The sequence below is a fragment of the Petaurus breviceps genome, unplaced genomic scaffold, assembly GCF_028583685.1.
Source record: "Petaurus breviceps papuanus isolate PSGF00001 unplaced genomic scaffold, PetGlider_PUasm1.0 90779, whole genome shotgun sequence".
Taxonomy (NCBI): domain Eukaryota; kingdom Metazoa; phylum Chordata; class Mammalia; order Diprotodontia; family Petauridae; genus Petaurus; species Petaurus breviceps.
The window spans coordinates 5,451,832-5,468,258 of record NW_027187344.1 but is presented as its reverse complement, the minus strand read 5'-3'; the positions used below and the strand labels follow the sequence as shown (position 1 = coordinate 5,468,258).

Sequence of the window (16,427 nt, the reverse complement as noted above, 5' to 3'; positions counted from 1 at the left end):
CATGATTTAAGACAATACCATTCTTCATATGCAGACCAAACACCTATCCACTTTAATGGGGATTGTCTGCATAAAGAACATGCGCTTAAACCCTTGGGGAATAAATTTGCCATTCAATCTGCAGCTATAGTCAGAATGAGTTTAGGAGGTCAGACCTATATATTTCAAAGTCTAGGACACATATACTCAGCAAAAGGGAAAAAAAAAACAATCCAACCCTCCTTCAAACACTTCACCCATGCTGCTGGAGCCAAGGTCCCGTAAGAGAAGATTTAAGACCAAGTTGAGGTAGGACCTTAGAGTCTTCTTGCCAAATAAATGTGAAGACATGGGTAAGTGGTACAGCAATTAATTTTGTAATTGGCACTAAGTTGGGAGGTGTTGGCAGTACCTATAAAGATAAAAAAAAAAGTAAGCAAGACTAGAGAGGTCAGAAGGGGGTTATAACACCATCAGACCAAAACAGGGGGGAAGTAACAAATCCTTTTAAGGAGAATGATGTGACAACTAGTTCTATTCAGTGGGGGAAAAGATCATGATTATGGTGACAGTGGTGATGCCTTTATATCTATATATACACACAACTATACATACATATACCAAAATCAAGCCTTTGTCTTCAGAGATGAGCTCCCAAGAACTTATTCACTTGAATCATATAATCCTATGAGACCAGAGCTAGATGAGACCTTAGAAAATATACTTATTAGAACACAGAATATAATAGCATCACTCATTCACTCGACAAATATTAAGTACTATGTTTATCTTGTTAACAGCACGGTGCTGTTATAAAAGTTCAGATAATGTACAATCTCTATCCTTATGCTTATGGTCTATAAGGGAGATAAGATGCGGTAACCAAATAACTATAATATACAATAATGCAAAATAACTTTTGCATTCAAGAATGCAAAACAAAGTCTAAGTGGAAGGCTGTTGCCAACAGGAACAATCAGAGGAGACTTCATGGAGAAAAAGAGCACTTTGCTTGGGCTTTAAAGAATAGTTAGGAGCTCAACAGTTGAAGAAGAATATGAGAGATAATTCTAGGTCTAGGAAATGGCATGAGGAAAAGGTGGAGGCCAAAGAACGACAAGGAATGTGTGGGAACAGAAAGTGACCCAGTACAGGATTAGGGCAGAATATTTGGAAGGTCACACTATGAGCTAAGATTGGAAAGGTGACACATTGTGGAAACCCTGGACCTTGAATGCCTCACAAAGGACTTTGCACTTTCCTTTGTGAGCAACGAGGAGCTATTACAGGTTTTTGAGCAGAGGAGTGGAGAGCTCTATAAGTAAAGGAGGTTATCTCAGCAGTAGTATGAAGCATAGATTTGAAGGGGGAAGAGAATGGAGGCAGAAAAACCTGTAAGGCCCCATGATGGTCCACATGAGGGTTAATGAGAGCGTGTACTAGGGTGGTGGCAGTGGAAAGCAAGGAGGATTGGATGTGAGACATGTTTCAGAGAGGTATGATGTGAATTAGTGATAGCAAATTCAAATAGAAATGGGGGTCACTAAATCTTACATAAGGATCCTTGCAGGCCTCATAGTGACTTTGCTTTAAAATGGGACATTATCTGTATTTTGGTTTATTTTTATTTTGTTAAATGTTTTCCAATTACATTTTAATCTGGTTCAGGATGCATGCAGCCCTTGGGCCACATTTTTGACACCTCTGGGCTACAAGACTGGGTGATGAATTGTTTGTGATGGTAAAGAGAGAGGGAACAGTCAAAGATAACTCTTTTTTAAACATGGGAGAACAGGTGAACATTGCTGTTGGAGAAAAAAATATGAAGTCAGAAAGAGGGAGAAAGTTAGCAAGTCATCAAGCTAAAAGAGAAGCTCAATTAGACGATGTTAGAGCATAGACCACAGAATGTTGTAAAATACAGCATAGGCTATTCAAAGCTGAAGAGACCTTAGCAATCCCCTAAGTCAGAGGTTCTTAAACCAAGGACTGTGAACCTGTTTGTCTGTTTTTTAAATACTATGATAACTATATTTCAAGATAATTGGTTTCTTTTGTAATTCTATGTATTTTATTAATTTAAAAATATCATTCTGAGAAGGATCCTTGTCGCTCAGTCACGGCTGACTGTTTGTGACCTCATGGACCACACTGTCCATGGGGTTTTCTTGGCAAAAATACTGAAGTGGTTTGACGTTACATTCTCCAGTAGATTAAGGCAAAGAGAGGTTAAGTGACTTGTACAGGGTCATAGCTAGTGTCTGAAACTGAATCTGAACTCAGGCTTTCCAGACTCCAGCTTTAGAGCTCTATCCACTGAGCCACCTAGACACTACCTTTCTATGACATTTGGAAAAGATTAAGAAATACACACATGCATGCATACACACACACACACACACACACACACACTCTCACACCCTGCTAGGGGTTTGGTCTTGGACCCCACTAATTTCACTGATAAAGAAGTGATTTGAGAGTGCTCAAATAATTTAATCAAGTGCACACAGCTAATTGAAGGACAAACTAGGCCTAGAATCCAGGTCTCTTAAGATTCCCAGACTCTTTGGCATAGAGTAATCTAGAAAGAAACTAGAGAGTAGATATATCAAAACAGGCTCTGGTAGCAGTGAACTAAAATTTAAACATAAATACATGTAGTAGGAGGTAGGAGGCCTTACTGTCATCAGACCAATGTCCATTGTCAGTGGGAGGAAAAGAGACTTTGGTCCTAGGACGGGGAGAAGAACTCCCAAACCAAATGGGTGAGTCCAGGGGAATTCATAGAGCTAGAGTTGGAAGGAACTTTAGGAGTCATCTAATCCAACACATCCATTTTACCAGTGAGAAAACTAAATCCAGGAAGATTAAGTGACTTTTCCAAAGTTCCACAGGGAATAATCATAGAAGTCAGCATTTGAACCCACTGCAACACACAAACACCTACTATGAGCAAGGCACAAAGACAAAATCCAAACAGACCTTGTCCTCTAGTGGTGAACTCTCTGTTGGCAGATACAACTTGGACACAAGTAAGAATCGCACAAGGGAAATGAGGAAGAAGAAAGAACTACCAGAGGAGAGAAGATCGGGGAGGCTTTGCAGAGGAAGGAGCACCTGCACAGAACCTTGAAGGAAGATTAGGCTTCTGAGTTACCCCTCTCAGTCCTCATTTCTACCCTCAGTTCTAGATTTGAAAGCACAATAGCAATTTAAAACAAAGGTCGGGCAGCCTCTAAACATGGGCAGGGCTGGGATTTGAGAGTTAAAAAATGCCTGATGGAAAGGGATTGCCTCGAGGCTCGCCCCTGAGCCCCATCATCCCTTGGTGTTAGCTAAAGAGAATTCATATGGGCTATGTGTCTGGGCTTTTAGGAGAGAAGACTGGATGACTTCTCATCACCTAATGTGAGATGACCTTCAGTGAAGTCATTTAAGAAAAAGGGAAAATGACCCATGGGGGAGGGAAATCTTTGACCTCGGGTGAGTCACTTCCCCACCTCAGGCTTCAGTTTCCTCCTCTGAAAGATGAGAGAGTTGAACCAGATGGTGTCTAAGGTCCCTTCTAACAGCCTATATTCTGTTTTTTATTTTGGAGGGTGGAAGGCAAGGCAATTGGGATTAAGTGACTTGCCCAAGGTCACACAACTAGCTAAGTGTCAAGTGTCTGGGGTCAGATTTGAACTTAGGGCCTCCTGACTTCAGGACCAGTGAAGCTGGCTAAGCCACCTAGCTGCCCCTAAAAGTCTATATTCTAACATGGCTTCCAGCTCTAACATTCTGATACTAGGATCCACAAAATTTCAAGGAAACTTGAAATAGATATATAGCATGGTCCATTAGAATGACTTAATTTTTCTATTTTTCCCATAAGCTAGCAGAGTACTCTGTGCATGGTGGATACTTAATAAATGTACATTTAATAAACTTCATAAATGAAAAAATTGAACATCATGGAATAATGAATGAATCAATCAACTTGTGTAGCAACTCAGGTTGCCTACAGCAAGTACTCTATATTAGCGATCTTGTAGTTGATTAAATAGGTCAGCAGTTTTCAGGTTGACCTTCTCTTCAAAACTAAATTCTATTGAGGATTGTTTTCAACTTTCTTCCTGACTTAAATGGTAACAGAAAAGTTTCATGCCAAACTGGAATTTTTTCTCAGCACATAAACCTCTTTAGTTTTCTCAAAGGCTTTTATGAGGGCCACTAATGAGATCATGGTAGTATTTACTAATGTAAATTCATTCTTTGTTATTCCTTTGAGAGGAGCATTAGTGAAATGACAGAATTTATTGCAACTGTTACTGAAATATGATAGTTGTAGTTTTGGTATCTTTAATTTTGTAGAGATGTACAGTCTAAATAAACAACAAGCTTGGGGGGGGCATATTTTTAGCCTAGAACACAAGGTCTGAGATTACCTGACTGCTACTAACATTTATGGAAAATGGTAGTCAGCTTTCTTTGTGTTTCATCAAAACATATTATCCAACTGAAGCTAAATTTGAAAGAAACCTGGATTTGCTTTGGAGAAAGTTCAAGGCATCCCAGAATGTCCAGGCTGGCAGAGATCCTCCTCCTCTCCATTTTAAAGATAAAGAAACTGAGCCCCAGAAAGTAAAAGTAACTGACTAAAGGTCACAGAGTTTGGCGGAGCTAGAACTGAAACCTAGATTTCATGATGATAATGATGATGATGATGATGATGACAGTGACTAGTATTTATATAGTACTTTGGGGTTTGCAAAGTACTTTACATGTGTTATCTCATTACAGATGAGGAAACTGAGGAGGAGAGTAGTTAAATGATTTGACCAGGATCACATAGCTATAAATGTTTAAAGCAGGATTTGAAATCAGGTTTACTTGACTCTACACTCAAAAACATTAGGCACCACCTGACTGCCTCATTGCTTCCTCAAACCAAAGCAGTACATGTTTATTCTACTTTAAAACAAATCATTTCACCAAGACTAATCTATAGGAAGGGAGTAACTGGCACATGGATCAGTGACACAGAAGTTGAGTTGTCAGAATTTCTACAAAGAGGTTCATGAAGCCCACTAACATTAAGTAATGTATTTTGGCAATATTATCAAGGAGGGATGTGTAATGTTTTCTTAATTCACTATGGCAATGAATGTAGTTTAGGGAGCTGTCTCCAAGTAATCCCATGGAACCAACTTTTGGTTCATACTACTATCTTGACTCCTCCTTCCAGAGGTAGTAACTTATAAGATCATCTTTCAGACTCAACACCAGCCCCAGCCAGCCCAGACACCATTGTTCTCCCTACAGTTTGCCTGCTCATGGCAACCACCTCACCGTATCCTTTTCTAGGTCAAATCAAAGATTTTTTTTAATTTAAAATGACCCATTTACTTAAGAGGGGAGGGGGGAAAGTCAGCTATTCACTTAATTAAGCCTGATGATTAAAACCCCCATGAGACCAAAGGTTTTTCAAGGCTCATAATGGTAGTAACCTACATATGTATGTTGATGTCTTTCATATCTCAATCATCCCTCTACTGGACTCGCTGACATTCTAAGGGTTTGAGGACTACACAAGTATGTGGCTGCTAATTGATCTTGTTTCTAAGGACTATGAGAAGGACTATGAAATATACATATGTGAAATGATTTGCTATTCAGGGCTGTAAAAATCTACAAATGAAGTAAAATTCAAGTATGGAAGGTAGAAGAGAACGAGCTTTTGTTAAGTGCCTAAGATGTGCCAGATTCTGTCTTAAGCATTTTAATAATAATACTATCTCATTTAATCCTCTTAACCACCCTGAGAGTTGGTGCTATTATGATCCTAATTTTACAGTTGAGGAAACTGAGGCAGACAACAGTTAAAAGTGACTCGTCCACGATCACATGACTACTTAGCATCTGAGACCAAGCCTGAACTCAAGTCTTCCTGGACTAGTGCTCTTTTGAACTGCTTAGCCACCTCATTTAAGTAAGACTTAAATGTTCGCCTCCACTGTAAGGTTCTCATATTTAGTCTGACACCGTCTTTTACATCCTGGTCGCTGCAACACTTCCCCCTGAATAGGTGTGAGATGCTTCAATATCTAGTTTGTCTGGAATCATTCAGTTTATCTGAGGCATATTGTGAAAAGAAGAACACAGTGAAATGATGCTCAAAAGGTAGGTTGGCAAAGGCCTTAAATGACAGCCCAAGGAGTTGGCATTTTGTCCTCTAGGCAATGGAGAGCCACTAATGGTTGGTTTTTGAATGCTGGAGTGATATCATGAGACCTGTACATTCTAATGCCTTTTGGCAACTGCATGAAAGTATCCTTGCAGTGGCAAGGGGTAGCCTCAACCTTCAGGGCCAGTTTGCTGGAGTTGCTTATAAATATTTTATTATCATATAAAAAGTTAAGCTTCCTCCATGTGACTTGGTAGTTTTCAATCTTGCTACTAAAGGAATGAGAAATTAGTCTGTAACTTGGAATAAAACTAAGAAAAAACCAAACATGGAAACCTATATTCAGCAATGAACATCTTGGCTAGATAAACCACCAGAATCAGGATCCTAGGCAACATGAGACAAGAGAGATGAAATGTAACAGGGAGAGGCTTGGGAAGAATTACTAGGTGGGGACTTCATTGAACAGTCAAATTGTGGAAAGGAAAACAGTGTCTGTCTGGGCTGATGCTTCAAGGTTACTCCAAGAGAATAATATCCTATGAGTGACTATCTCTGGAAAGGAAAGTCAAGATGAAAGGAAAGACAAGAAATCATACTTTTTCTTTGGTTCCATGGATTATTTGGAAAGTGTTCCCTAAACCACTTTCATATTCAGGTTGGCTTGAGAAAACATCCTACCTTGCATACCTCTCTGTTGTTATCTTAAAAAGCACATCATTAATTTCAGAGAGTCCTGTTTTCTCTCTGTGAAACTCATCCTTGGAATCTCTAGTAAAGAAGGGCTCTTTGGGCTTTTTTTAACCCAAAGGTTCTTTGGGTCCAAACACAAATTAGCAAAAATATATCTGTTCTTAGAGATATATTTTTGAGAAGTGAAAGAAAAAGGGCATCCCATTTTCATAAATTTGCAATATTAGTTACTCTTATCTGGCAAAAAAAAAAAAGAGAAATCTCATCAAAAAAATTACTAAGTTGAAATTCACAAGTTCTTTTTCATAAGGACTTTATATTCCTGCAACACTTTCCTTTTAGCAAAAATCTATCATCATCAGTAATCTAAGCTCATATTAAAAAATGCACAGAAAACATCTCTCTACAATATACCAAGCAAGGGGTCATCCAGATTTTGCTTCAGTTTAATAATAATAGTAATAATAATAATGTGTCTATATAACACCTTGGGGTTTATAAAGCACTTTACAGATATCTCATTTTGTCCTCCCAACAACCCTAGAAGGCAAATGTTTTAATATCCACATTTTACAGATGAGGAAACCGAGGCAGAGTGAGGTTAAGTGATTTGTCCCAGGTCATACAGCTAGTAAGTATCTGAAGCAGGATTAGAACTCAGGTCCTTCTGCCTCTTAAGTCCAATACTATATCCACTGTATCACTTAACTGCCTCTTTAATATGTGAACTTCCTCAGAGAGTCCATTGCACTTTTGGAAGACTTAATTTTTAAAAAGCTTTCTTTACACTAAGCCCCAAGTCTTCCTTGATGCAATTTACGCCTTGATAATTCAAGCTGCTGAATCATAATACACTTAGTTTTCATTACCCAAACTACAAGAATAGAAAAACTGGAATAGAATCTTAGACCCAGATATTGGCAGACTCTCTTCTACAGATTTCTTGCTACAAAAAATAAATACTATAGTGCCTCACAAAGCTTTAGCTCTTGCTTCATAGTTATCAGAAACTTTACTTCCATTTTTCATAATAGAGAAAACACATAAACTCTCTAGTAGTTCTTAATCTAAAGTTAACAGTGGTCATCTGTTTCAGGGGGCATTCCTGGCATCACATATCTCTAGAGGTAGGCCCCTTCTGGTGGCGGCATGTTTCTAGTGGCCTCCTTGATAGAAGGCATGTAAAACCAGAGGCCTCCATGTTGGTCTCCATGTGTCTCCTTTCTCCTGCCCACCACGATGCGGGGAGAAGGAAAGGGGCTCCATCAAAAAGGACAGGACTTTGAACAGTAAGAGCTGTTAATTCAGCAGACTTCAGAGGGAGAGACAATTCTTTAGTTTCTTCTTCCTCTCTTCTGAACGTGCAGCTTGGGCCTCTGACAGTTATCCCTTGGGCTTCCTTACAGGAAGGAAAAGGATTTCATCTTATCCTTTCAGCATCTAGAGAGCATGGAGGTGTTTATGTGAACCTGAGACTGGATCTCAAGGTTTTAGCAGCCTCATCTGCTTTATGTGTGTATGTGTGTGTGTTTTTTCTTGAGCACAGGTGACCAAACAGTGATATTAAAAGAGAGATTTTTTAACCCAATAGCTCCTTTGGGAGTTTTGGAAATCCTGGGTTCTGCAGCTGGTGCCAGCTGCCCTATGGAAAGTGTTCCTTGTAGCTGCTACAATGCTTCTTGGAGAAAAAGATGTCCACTGAGAGGAGAATGAGGCAAAGCCATGCCTTAGCTTGTCAAAAGATAAAAGACATTTAAAAAAATTGTTTAGACAGTTTTAGACAGTTCAGAACTGAGGTGAAAGTAAAATGCCTGTTCCTGTCTTAAGTATTTGTATAATGCTTTAAGGATTTGTCAGCGCATGGTTATGAATTTTTTGTGTTTAAGCATTTCTTTTGTGATGGAGGAATTAAATAGCTGTCCTATACCTGATCAATCTACTTTGTCCATGAGTATCTTATTAGAAAGGAATGTGTAGGGGCGGCCAGGTGGCTCAGCGAGTAAGAGCACCAGCTCTAGTGTCAGGATGACTTGGATCAAATCCGGGCTCAGATACTCAGCACCACACCCAGAAATAACTGGCCATGTAGCCTAGAGCAAGTTACTTAACCCCACTTGCTAAAAAAAAAAAAAAAAAAACCAATGCAAAAATGAAGAATTAAATCTTTGGGCAGCCAGGTAGCACAGCGAGTAAGAGCACCAGCTCCAGTGTCAGGACGACCTGGAGATCGAAAGATCGAATCCCAGGCTCAGACACTTAGCACCCACCCAGAAACACCTGGCTGCAAGTTACTTAACCCCAATTGCTTAGGGACGGCCAGGTGGCTCAGTGAGTAAGAGCACCGGCTCCAGTGTTGGGATGACCTGGAGATCGAAATCCGGGCTCAGATACTCAGCACCACACCCAGAAATAACTGGCCGTGTAACCTTGAGCAAGTTACTTAACCCTGATTGCTTAAAAAAAAAAAAAGAAAGGAACGTGTAAATCCCTCTTGGGATATGAACCAAATCTAAGCTTTTCTGAAAATGTTGTTCTACAGAGTTCTATTCTAGGATTAGGGGGCATAACAAGTCAGAGAATTTAAGAAGAACCTTCCTTGTCTTCTGGGGGAAGAGTTATAGTACCCCCATAGGATTGACCCTGGCCTGTGTGAGTCCCAAGCTAGAGTCCCTTAGTTGGAAAGGGTAGCTAGCCCCATGGACCACTGGCTCTGGAGGGGACTTTGAGTGATCATTTTACTCTCCATACCTTTAGGCAAGTGAATATTTAATCTACCTAAAACAAATAATCAAAAATCAAATTTCAAGTTCATAAAGGAAAAAGACTTTTAAAAATCTGTTTGAAATAGGTAGGTAACTCCCTTCCACCGTTACAAACTAAGTGTGTTGTAGAAGAAAGATCATTGGACTAGGAACTAGGAGTCCTGGGATCTAGGCCCAATTCTGTCACTACTAACTCACTCAATTTTGGGTAATTTCCTTCCATTGTTTGAGCCTCCATTTCCCCATGAATAAAACGAGGGGGGATTGGCCCAGATAATCTTTAAGTTCTTTTCTGATTCTAAATTCTGAATGACATAAGTTAGGAACAGTCAATGTTAGTGCAAAGCAGAAGTTACTCATGAGTAAAGTAAATTGATCTCTGCTTATGAAATAGTCCATCCTTAACTCATCTGGTTATCATTCCCCATTGTGAACCCCCAGAGTATCAGAGATTTCCCACCCTGGTTTATTTCTCACCAGAACTTGTAACCCTTTGGTGGTTAGTGGGTAATATGACCCACCTTGCATTTCCTTTTCAAAAAATGGCCGGATGAGTTCTCCAACATTCGTATTGCTTGCAACTGCTTCTTTCAGCAGGTGCCCACAGCAGACTGAGGGAAGAGAGGAACAGAAAGACATAGGTTAAATTTTAAATAAGATGGGAGGAAGAGAAAAATAAGCCCCAAAGCTGCGTGCTAGAAAAAGGTCACTGTGGACAGAAAAAAAATAAAAGGGCTTTTCTTGTATGAGAGTATGCCCAAGCAAAAACAAATATCATACAGAAACTGAGCAGCAAAGGCTGTGGAATGAAAAGGAATGCATTTGATGAAGAACATATTAAAAATGGAAGGCAAGAGAAAAGACACTAATAAGATGTCACCAAAATAGGAAATCCAGAAGGGCCTAGTTTAAACTCAGAATTACAGAGCAAAATTTAATACTCCTTGACTTAATGGGAACAAACAATATCCAAGAAATGAGTAAGCACAATTCTGAATGATGGGTCCTAAATACACATGTGTTAATAATGCTATTATGTAGGAATTGTTAGGTGCACAAGAGCCAGGATATATCAATTGCTAGTTATGGGGATGATCCTTTCCATCGGCAAATAACTTCTAGGTCAGGGTGGTCCCTGGTAAGTAATTTTCAAAATATGGCTGATGTGGTCGTGTTTACCTTGTTAACATTTAAAGATATAAATCCATCTTTAGAAGCAGTGCTTACTCTTAATAACAAAGGTTATTTAGTTATTAAGCCATATGACTCAATTTTCACATTAGTTGCTATATGCATAAGTCAAACCTTCTTAACTTTGCCAATCATTCCTTTCTCAACCTGAGCCTGAAGCAGATAGCGCTAATGATAATAGCAAAACTGAAGACTTCTTTACCAACAAAATTAGTTAGTCATTATTTTGTTCATTATTTTTATGTAATGATAACAATTCTGTCCAAACCAATTACATTACAGTTAACTTATTGCAATAGTAATGAAAATGATGCTTCAGCATCATTATTTCATTATAAAGATTCTAGAAGTTTGGAGGGAAAAAATACAATGGGGTTTGTAATGAAGAAAAGAGAGGTCAAATAACTTTGTTATTGCTGTTGTTATAATTATTGACTGTAAGACTTCATAAAAGAAGGCTGTGTGATATAGTTGGATAAGTATCAAGTTAGGAGTTCAGAGACCTGAGCTCCACTGTCAAGGGTTGTGAAGTTGGACAAGCTTCATAAACTCAGATTCCCCATCTTTCAAGTGAGAAAGTTGGAAGAGATGATCTTTAAGGTCCCTTCTAGCTATAAGTCTATGCAATTTGTGTAACCCTGGGCAAGTCGCTTACCCTGTTTATCTGTTTCCTCATCTGTAAAACAATCTGGAGAAGGAAATGGCAGAACACTCCAGTAGCTTTGCCAAGAAAAGCCCAAATGGGGTCATGAAGAATCAGACATGACTGAAATGACCCCAAAACAACAATTCATACAATAATAAATATTAACTGCAGAAAAATGTACAAATATTAGAAGCAGTGTCTAAAGAAGACTTTCAAGATGTATCTTCTCCATCTGCTCACTTCTGGAGCCTCATGTGAGTTTCTATAGACAGTAGTCACTCAGTATGTCTAGACTGATTAGAAGAGTTTGGTCTTGTTGATTTTCTTGGTTTTTAAGGAAATGGTGAAAATGTGGTTTGGTAGTTTATGTGTGTATGGAGACAAAGCAAGGGGATGACACACAAAACAAAGCTTTTGCCGCTTAAGACCCAGAAAAAATCCTTTTAACTTGCTATAGCAACCCTGTATCTCAGCATGGAAATTCTGTAAATGTGTTAGCTACATGCCCAAATCTTAGCTGGCTGAACTGAGCATACTTATGTTGTCTTAAATTGATCAAGGACAGCTCTGTAGCTTATAAAATTATAGATGCAAATCCTCAATTGTCCAAGAGAACAAAAAGATTTCCATTCTAACATATAATCAAGAAATGACAACATGAAAAGGAAAAATTATGATGGGTCACTTTTAGCTTCTTTCTTAGAAAAAAATCTCACCAGCTAAGTTCATTTCTGTGCAATTAGTTTATGAGGAAATTATTCAAATAAAAACATTACTGAAAGAAATATATTGCACAAGATAAAAATAGAGCACAGTGATAATTACTTAAGGATAAACTAACATTTCATTAACTCATTTAAAAAAATCTAGCACAATTTGTTTGTGCTTTGTTTATCAGATCTTAATTCTTTAGTTAATGTCTTTGCCATAATAACTGCATATGTATGGACAAAATAATAAATACAAACAACAAAAGCATCTTTAAACCAAGGATGAATCTGTGTTTGCTTTTCATTTGTGACAAAATGCCAATGCACTCTATTAATTGCAACTAAGATGCTAGTTATAAAAAGACTTACAAGGATGATTATATAAGCAAAATTAAATGGAGGACATACTATCTAGACAAATTTGGTTTACAAAAATAAAAAACCTAATACTGTGGGAAGGAAAAGTAAAAATTTTGGCCAGAATATATATCTCTGCTGATCAAATATGATGGATAACTGAGCAGCCATTCATTTTATACATGTAAATACAGAGACACTAACCCCGGTTATTCTAAGTAACTTTGGTGTGTAAAGTGAAAGAAACTGAGTTTTTAAATGCCTTTATCAAGGGGAAGATCCACTAGAAACTTCCAAGAGTTCAAAGTGGGGTGGGGAACACAGGTTATGTAACTACATTTTATCTTTAAAAATAAAATGGAGGTTGCTTCAGGGTTGCGAGGAGTTTAAGGCAGGGTCTTTAACTCTCCCCATCTATACTGCCCTGTCTGGTGCCATTTCCTCTGACTTTCAAATCCTTTATGCTTTTTAACACATGCTGGCATCTAATGCCACCTGGGACCACCCTGTGAAAGGCCGGGAGAGCTCATTTCAATATTTTCTCTCCTCCTGGTGAAATATTTATTGAAATGGTATACAAGAAAAAGTCTCCATCCAGTTCAAAAATTGTTGGCCTGTAAACACCTCACTGGGCTGGGGTTGTTGCATGATACCAGAAAATAAATAAATAGAGAGCCCGCATTATGCAAGGTTCATGGTTTCAATGGAGAAGTCAAAGCAGGAGGGCATCTCTAAAAAACTACCACTCTAACAGGTATAAAAATGACAACCAGAAAAAAATGTTCTAACTGGTTTAAATTTGGATATATAGTTTTATTTGTTAATTTTTTATAGCAATATTTTTCAGGGAGAAAAGTTATTCTGCAGTGATGGACAAACTGAAAAAAAAAATTGTGAGCATTTGGGGAGGAAAGAGAAAAGATAAATGATTTCCTGGCCCCCCTCAAAAAAAAAAGTTGGAAAGGAGATGGAACATATTTACTGGAAACTTACCATTGATAATACCATATTTCTGAGCAAGGAGAGCTGCCTGTAGGCTTTTCCCACTGCCTATGGGTCCACAAAGCAAAATCTTTGGAGTAAAAGGAGCATTTGACCGATGCTGGCTTTGGACATAGGTAAGAGCTGAAAAGAAAGGATGGAGGGGTAATAAATTTAAGGACCCAGATAAAAAGAAAACCATCTTACCACACTTTTGCTTTGCCTTTCTTAATGGGAACAATTATTCCCTTCTTTTACAACACCATGGAAACTCTGTATCTCTATTGAGTAGCCACCAGAGCGGCAGGTGAAAATAATTATATTTCAGGGACTCTCCCCTCCATGGAAAGACACAGGAAAGGCAGAGGGGAGAGGAGGGGAGCAATTAATTTCAGGAGAAGCCAAAGAAGCACCTGAGCACTGCCCAGCAATCTCTATAAAATATAGTGGCTTCCATTCTTTCCCACATGTTCAAAATACTTGTTATTGGTATGCGGGCTGTACATGAATGGCATCGCACTGTGATTTCTCAAAAATCAAACAGGATTGTGGACTTCTTCATGCTTTATTCCTATTATTATTATTTGCATGAAAAATAGGGGTGGCATGAAGCCCCCAGACTGATTCTGTTCTCCCTTGTCAGAATCTGCTTTTGATTTCTACTGATCATGCCTGGTATTAGATGGAGGGTTCTAATAAATTTATTAGTCCAAGGGCCTATCTCCTGGGAACTTCTAAAGGACGGCAGGATTTGTGAAGAATAATCCGTGCAGCTGCACTCCAATGACACAAACTTGGTTGCAGGTCCCCAAAGAAATGATGATCAAATGGGTCAGGGAGACGGTGGGGCTTAGTTCCCTCTCAAGGACTGACTAGGGTGTGCCTGGCATTTGATGAACAAAGGGAAATGGAAACACGGAGGTGAGATACTCCTAGAAATGAGGTGACTATCACAGCAGTGTGCTTCAGGGGCCAGGGAGTCATGAGAGAAAACAAGTGAGACCACCTGAAACCTGAGGGGAAGAAAGCTTGGAGAAGTGAGACAGGCTCATCAGTCCAATGAAAAGTCAGATACTTTGGAGATCTAACAGCAGGCCTTTTACAAGGCTGCAGGCCCCCCTGTGGAAACCAGATCTGCTTCTCCTTAACCAGGCCTTCTGAGGGAACAGGGACTCTGGCTTTGCAGGCAATTTGCAATTGTGAAGACAATTAGATTGCAAGTTTGTATGTAAGCCTTTGGTCCCAGAATACCTTCTTATTTCCATGACCCTTCTAAATTGAGTTTCCTGATTTTCCCTGATGAAGGAACATAAGAAGGAGATGCAGATGCCCCTGATTTCAGGAAATGGGACAGTTCAAAGGGGAGGAACTATTACCTAGTGTTGAAATTGTGGGAATTTCATAGTCAAAGATCTTCATAGATCTATAGAACCCAGATGGGGATTCAGACTGAAACCTAGATCTCAGAACGCTAAAGTTCAAAGTCACCACAGAGTAAAGAATGTTAGAACATAAAATATTGGAACTGGAAGAGACTTTAGATCAAAGATCGTTAAAACACAGAACATTGAGTCTGGAATAGTTCTAAGAATAAGGAATGTTAGAATAGAATAACCTAGTCCATAGGATGTTAGAACATGAAGCATAATAGCTGGATGGAAAACCTGAGACCATAGAATGGCATCTCAGAGCCTTAAGTTCACCTCAGTCATTTTACTGATGGATAAACTGAGGCCTAGAGACATTCTGAATTATTGCCCACCTCCACCAAGGTCACATAGCTAATAAACGTCAGAGATGGGGGTATAACTAATACTCTTTTCACTGTTAACATGTTGCCTGCATCCACTCCCCAAACAAGGAAAAGCCAGAGGAATCTTGCCAACTAAGATTCTTTATCCTCAATCCTTTTCACAGTCCAAAATTCTAAAAGCATACACACTACAGGCAAAGTAGCCTGCTTACAAATGGTGCTTAATTTACAGTAAATAACTAAGTTAATTAGAAATAATGATCCCCCAGACAGTCTCAACATCTAATTATTCTTTTAAAAATATCTGGCTGGTTGATACACTGCAGAGAGGAGGGGGAAAAACAAACTAGAGATTTTTTTATTCCAATTTTCAATTTATCTCTCTACATTATTAATTAATAATAATTAATATTCAGACACTCACATTTTTATTTACAATTCCAAGCATGAATTCTTTATGAACAATCATATGAACTTTTACATTTAATTAAGTAATTTGGAAGTAATTAATGTATGAATTCAGAATCGTGGCATACTATAAACTTCTCGGCTGTTTATCTTAGAAGTACAGTACTTGTTATTAAAGATCCTTTTGAGATGCAAAATAACTAGAAAATTATAAGTAATCACAAGACTGGGATTTTTTTTAAGTGTAGTATTCTTTGGACTTTCAACTGCTAGTTGTTGGGGTTTTTTTTCAATTTCAAAATATAAGATTGTGCCTCAGATATCAGGTAAAATCAAGTTTCAGAAAACTCATCAAAGCAAAGCCAGTTTACCATCACACTCCTTCATACAGTAGCTGTTCTTCAATTAAATGCCCTGAGGATAGCTAGGAAGACTCTGTCTATGCGGGCTACAGGATTGAGGGTGACTGCTATGGGTGTCTGACCTGGATAATTCAGTCCCTAGAAACTTAAATCTCCTTTTCCTCAAGAGGTTTATCCAGATAATTGTCTCAATTTTCTGCATTGCTCTGCCTGTGTTGACAGATTATAGATAGACACTCCTCAGGCATCAAGCACCTTTAGGAAACTGGTGAATTTTCCAGATAACTGAAAGTTGAGACTTTAAGCAGGTGGGATGGGGGGTGGGGGGATGACAGATATTTTAAAATGCTAATTCTTTGAGATGGAAATATTTATAAAACACATTACACTCTTTTTTGAATAAACAGGATTGCTGAACA

At 38.6% G+C, this 16,427-nt stretch overlaps 1 protein-coding gene across 1 annotated transcript in view; it reads right to left on the bottom strand.

Moving 5' to 3' along the window:
* Positions 1-16,427, bottom strand: part of AK8 (adenylate kinase 8) — a 159,532-nt gene that overhangs the window by 66,035 nt on the left and 77,070 nt on the right. The window contains exons 9-10 of the mRNA XM_069069175.1: positions 13,498-13,629; positions 10,122-10,211 (exon numbers count right to left, since the gene is read on the bottom strand). Coding sequence (XP_068925276.1) covers positions 10,122-10,211; positions 13,498-13,629 — 222 coding nt within the window. The remainder of the gene's footprint in view (positions 1-10,121; positions 10,212-13,497; positions 13,630-16,427) is intronic.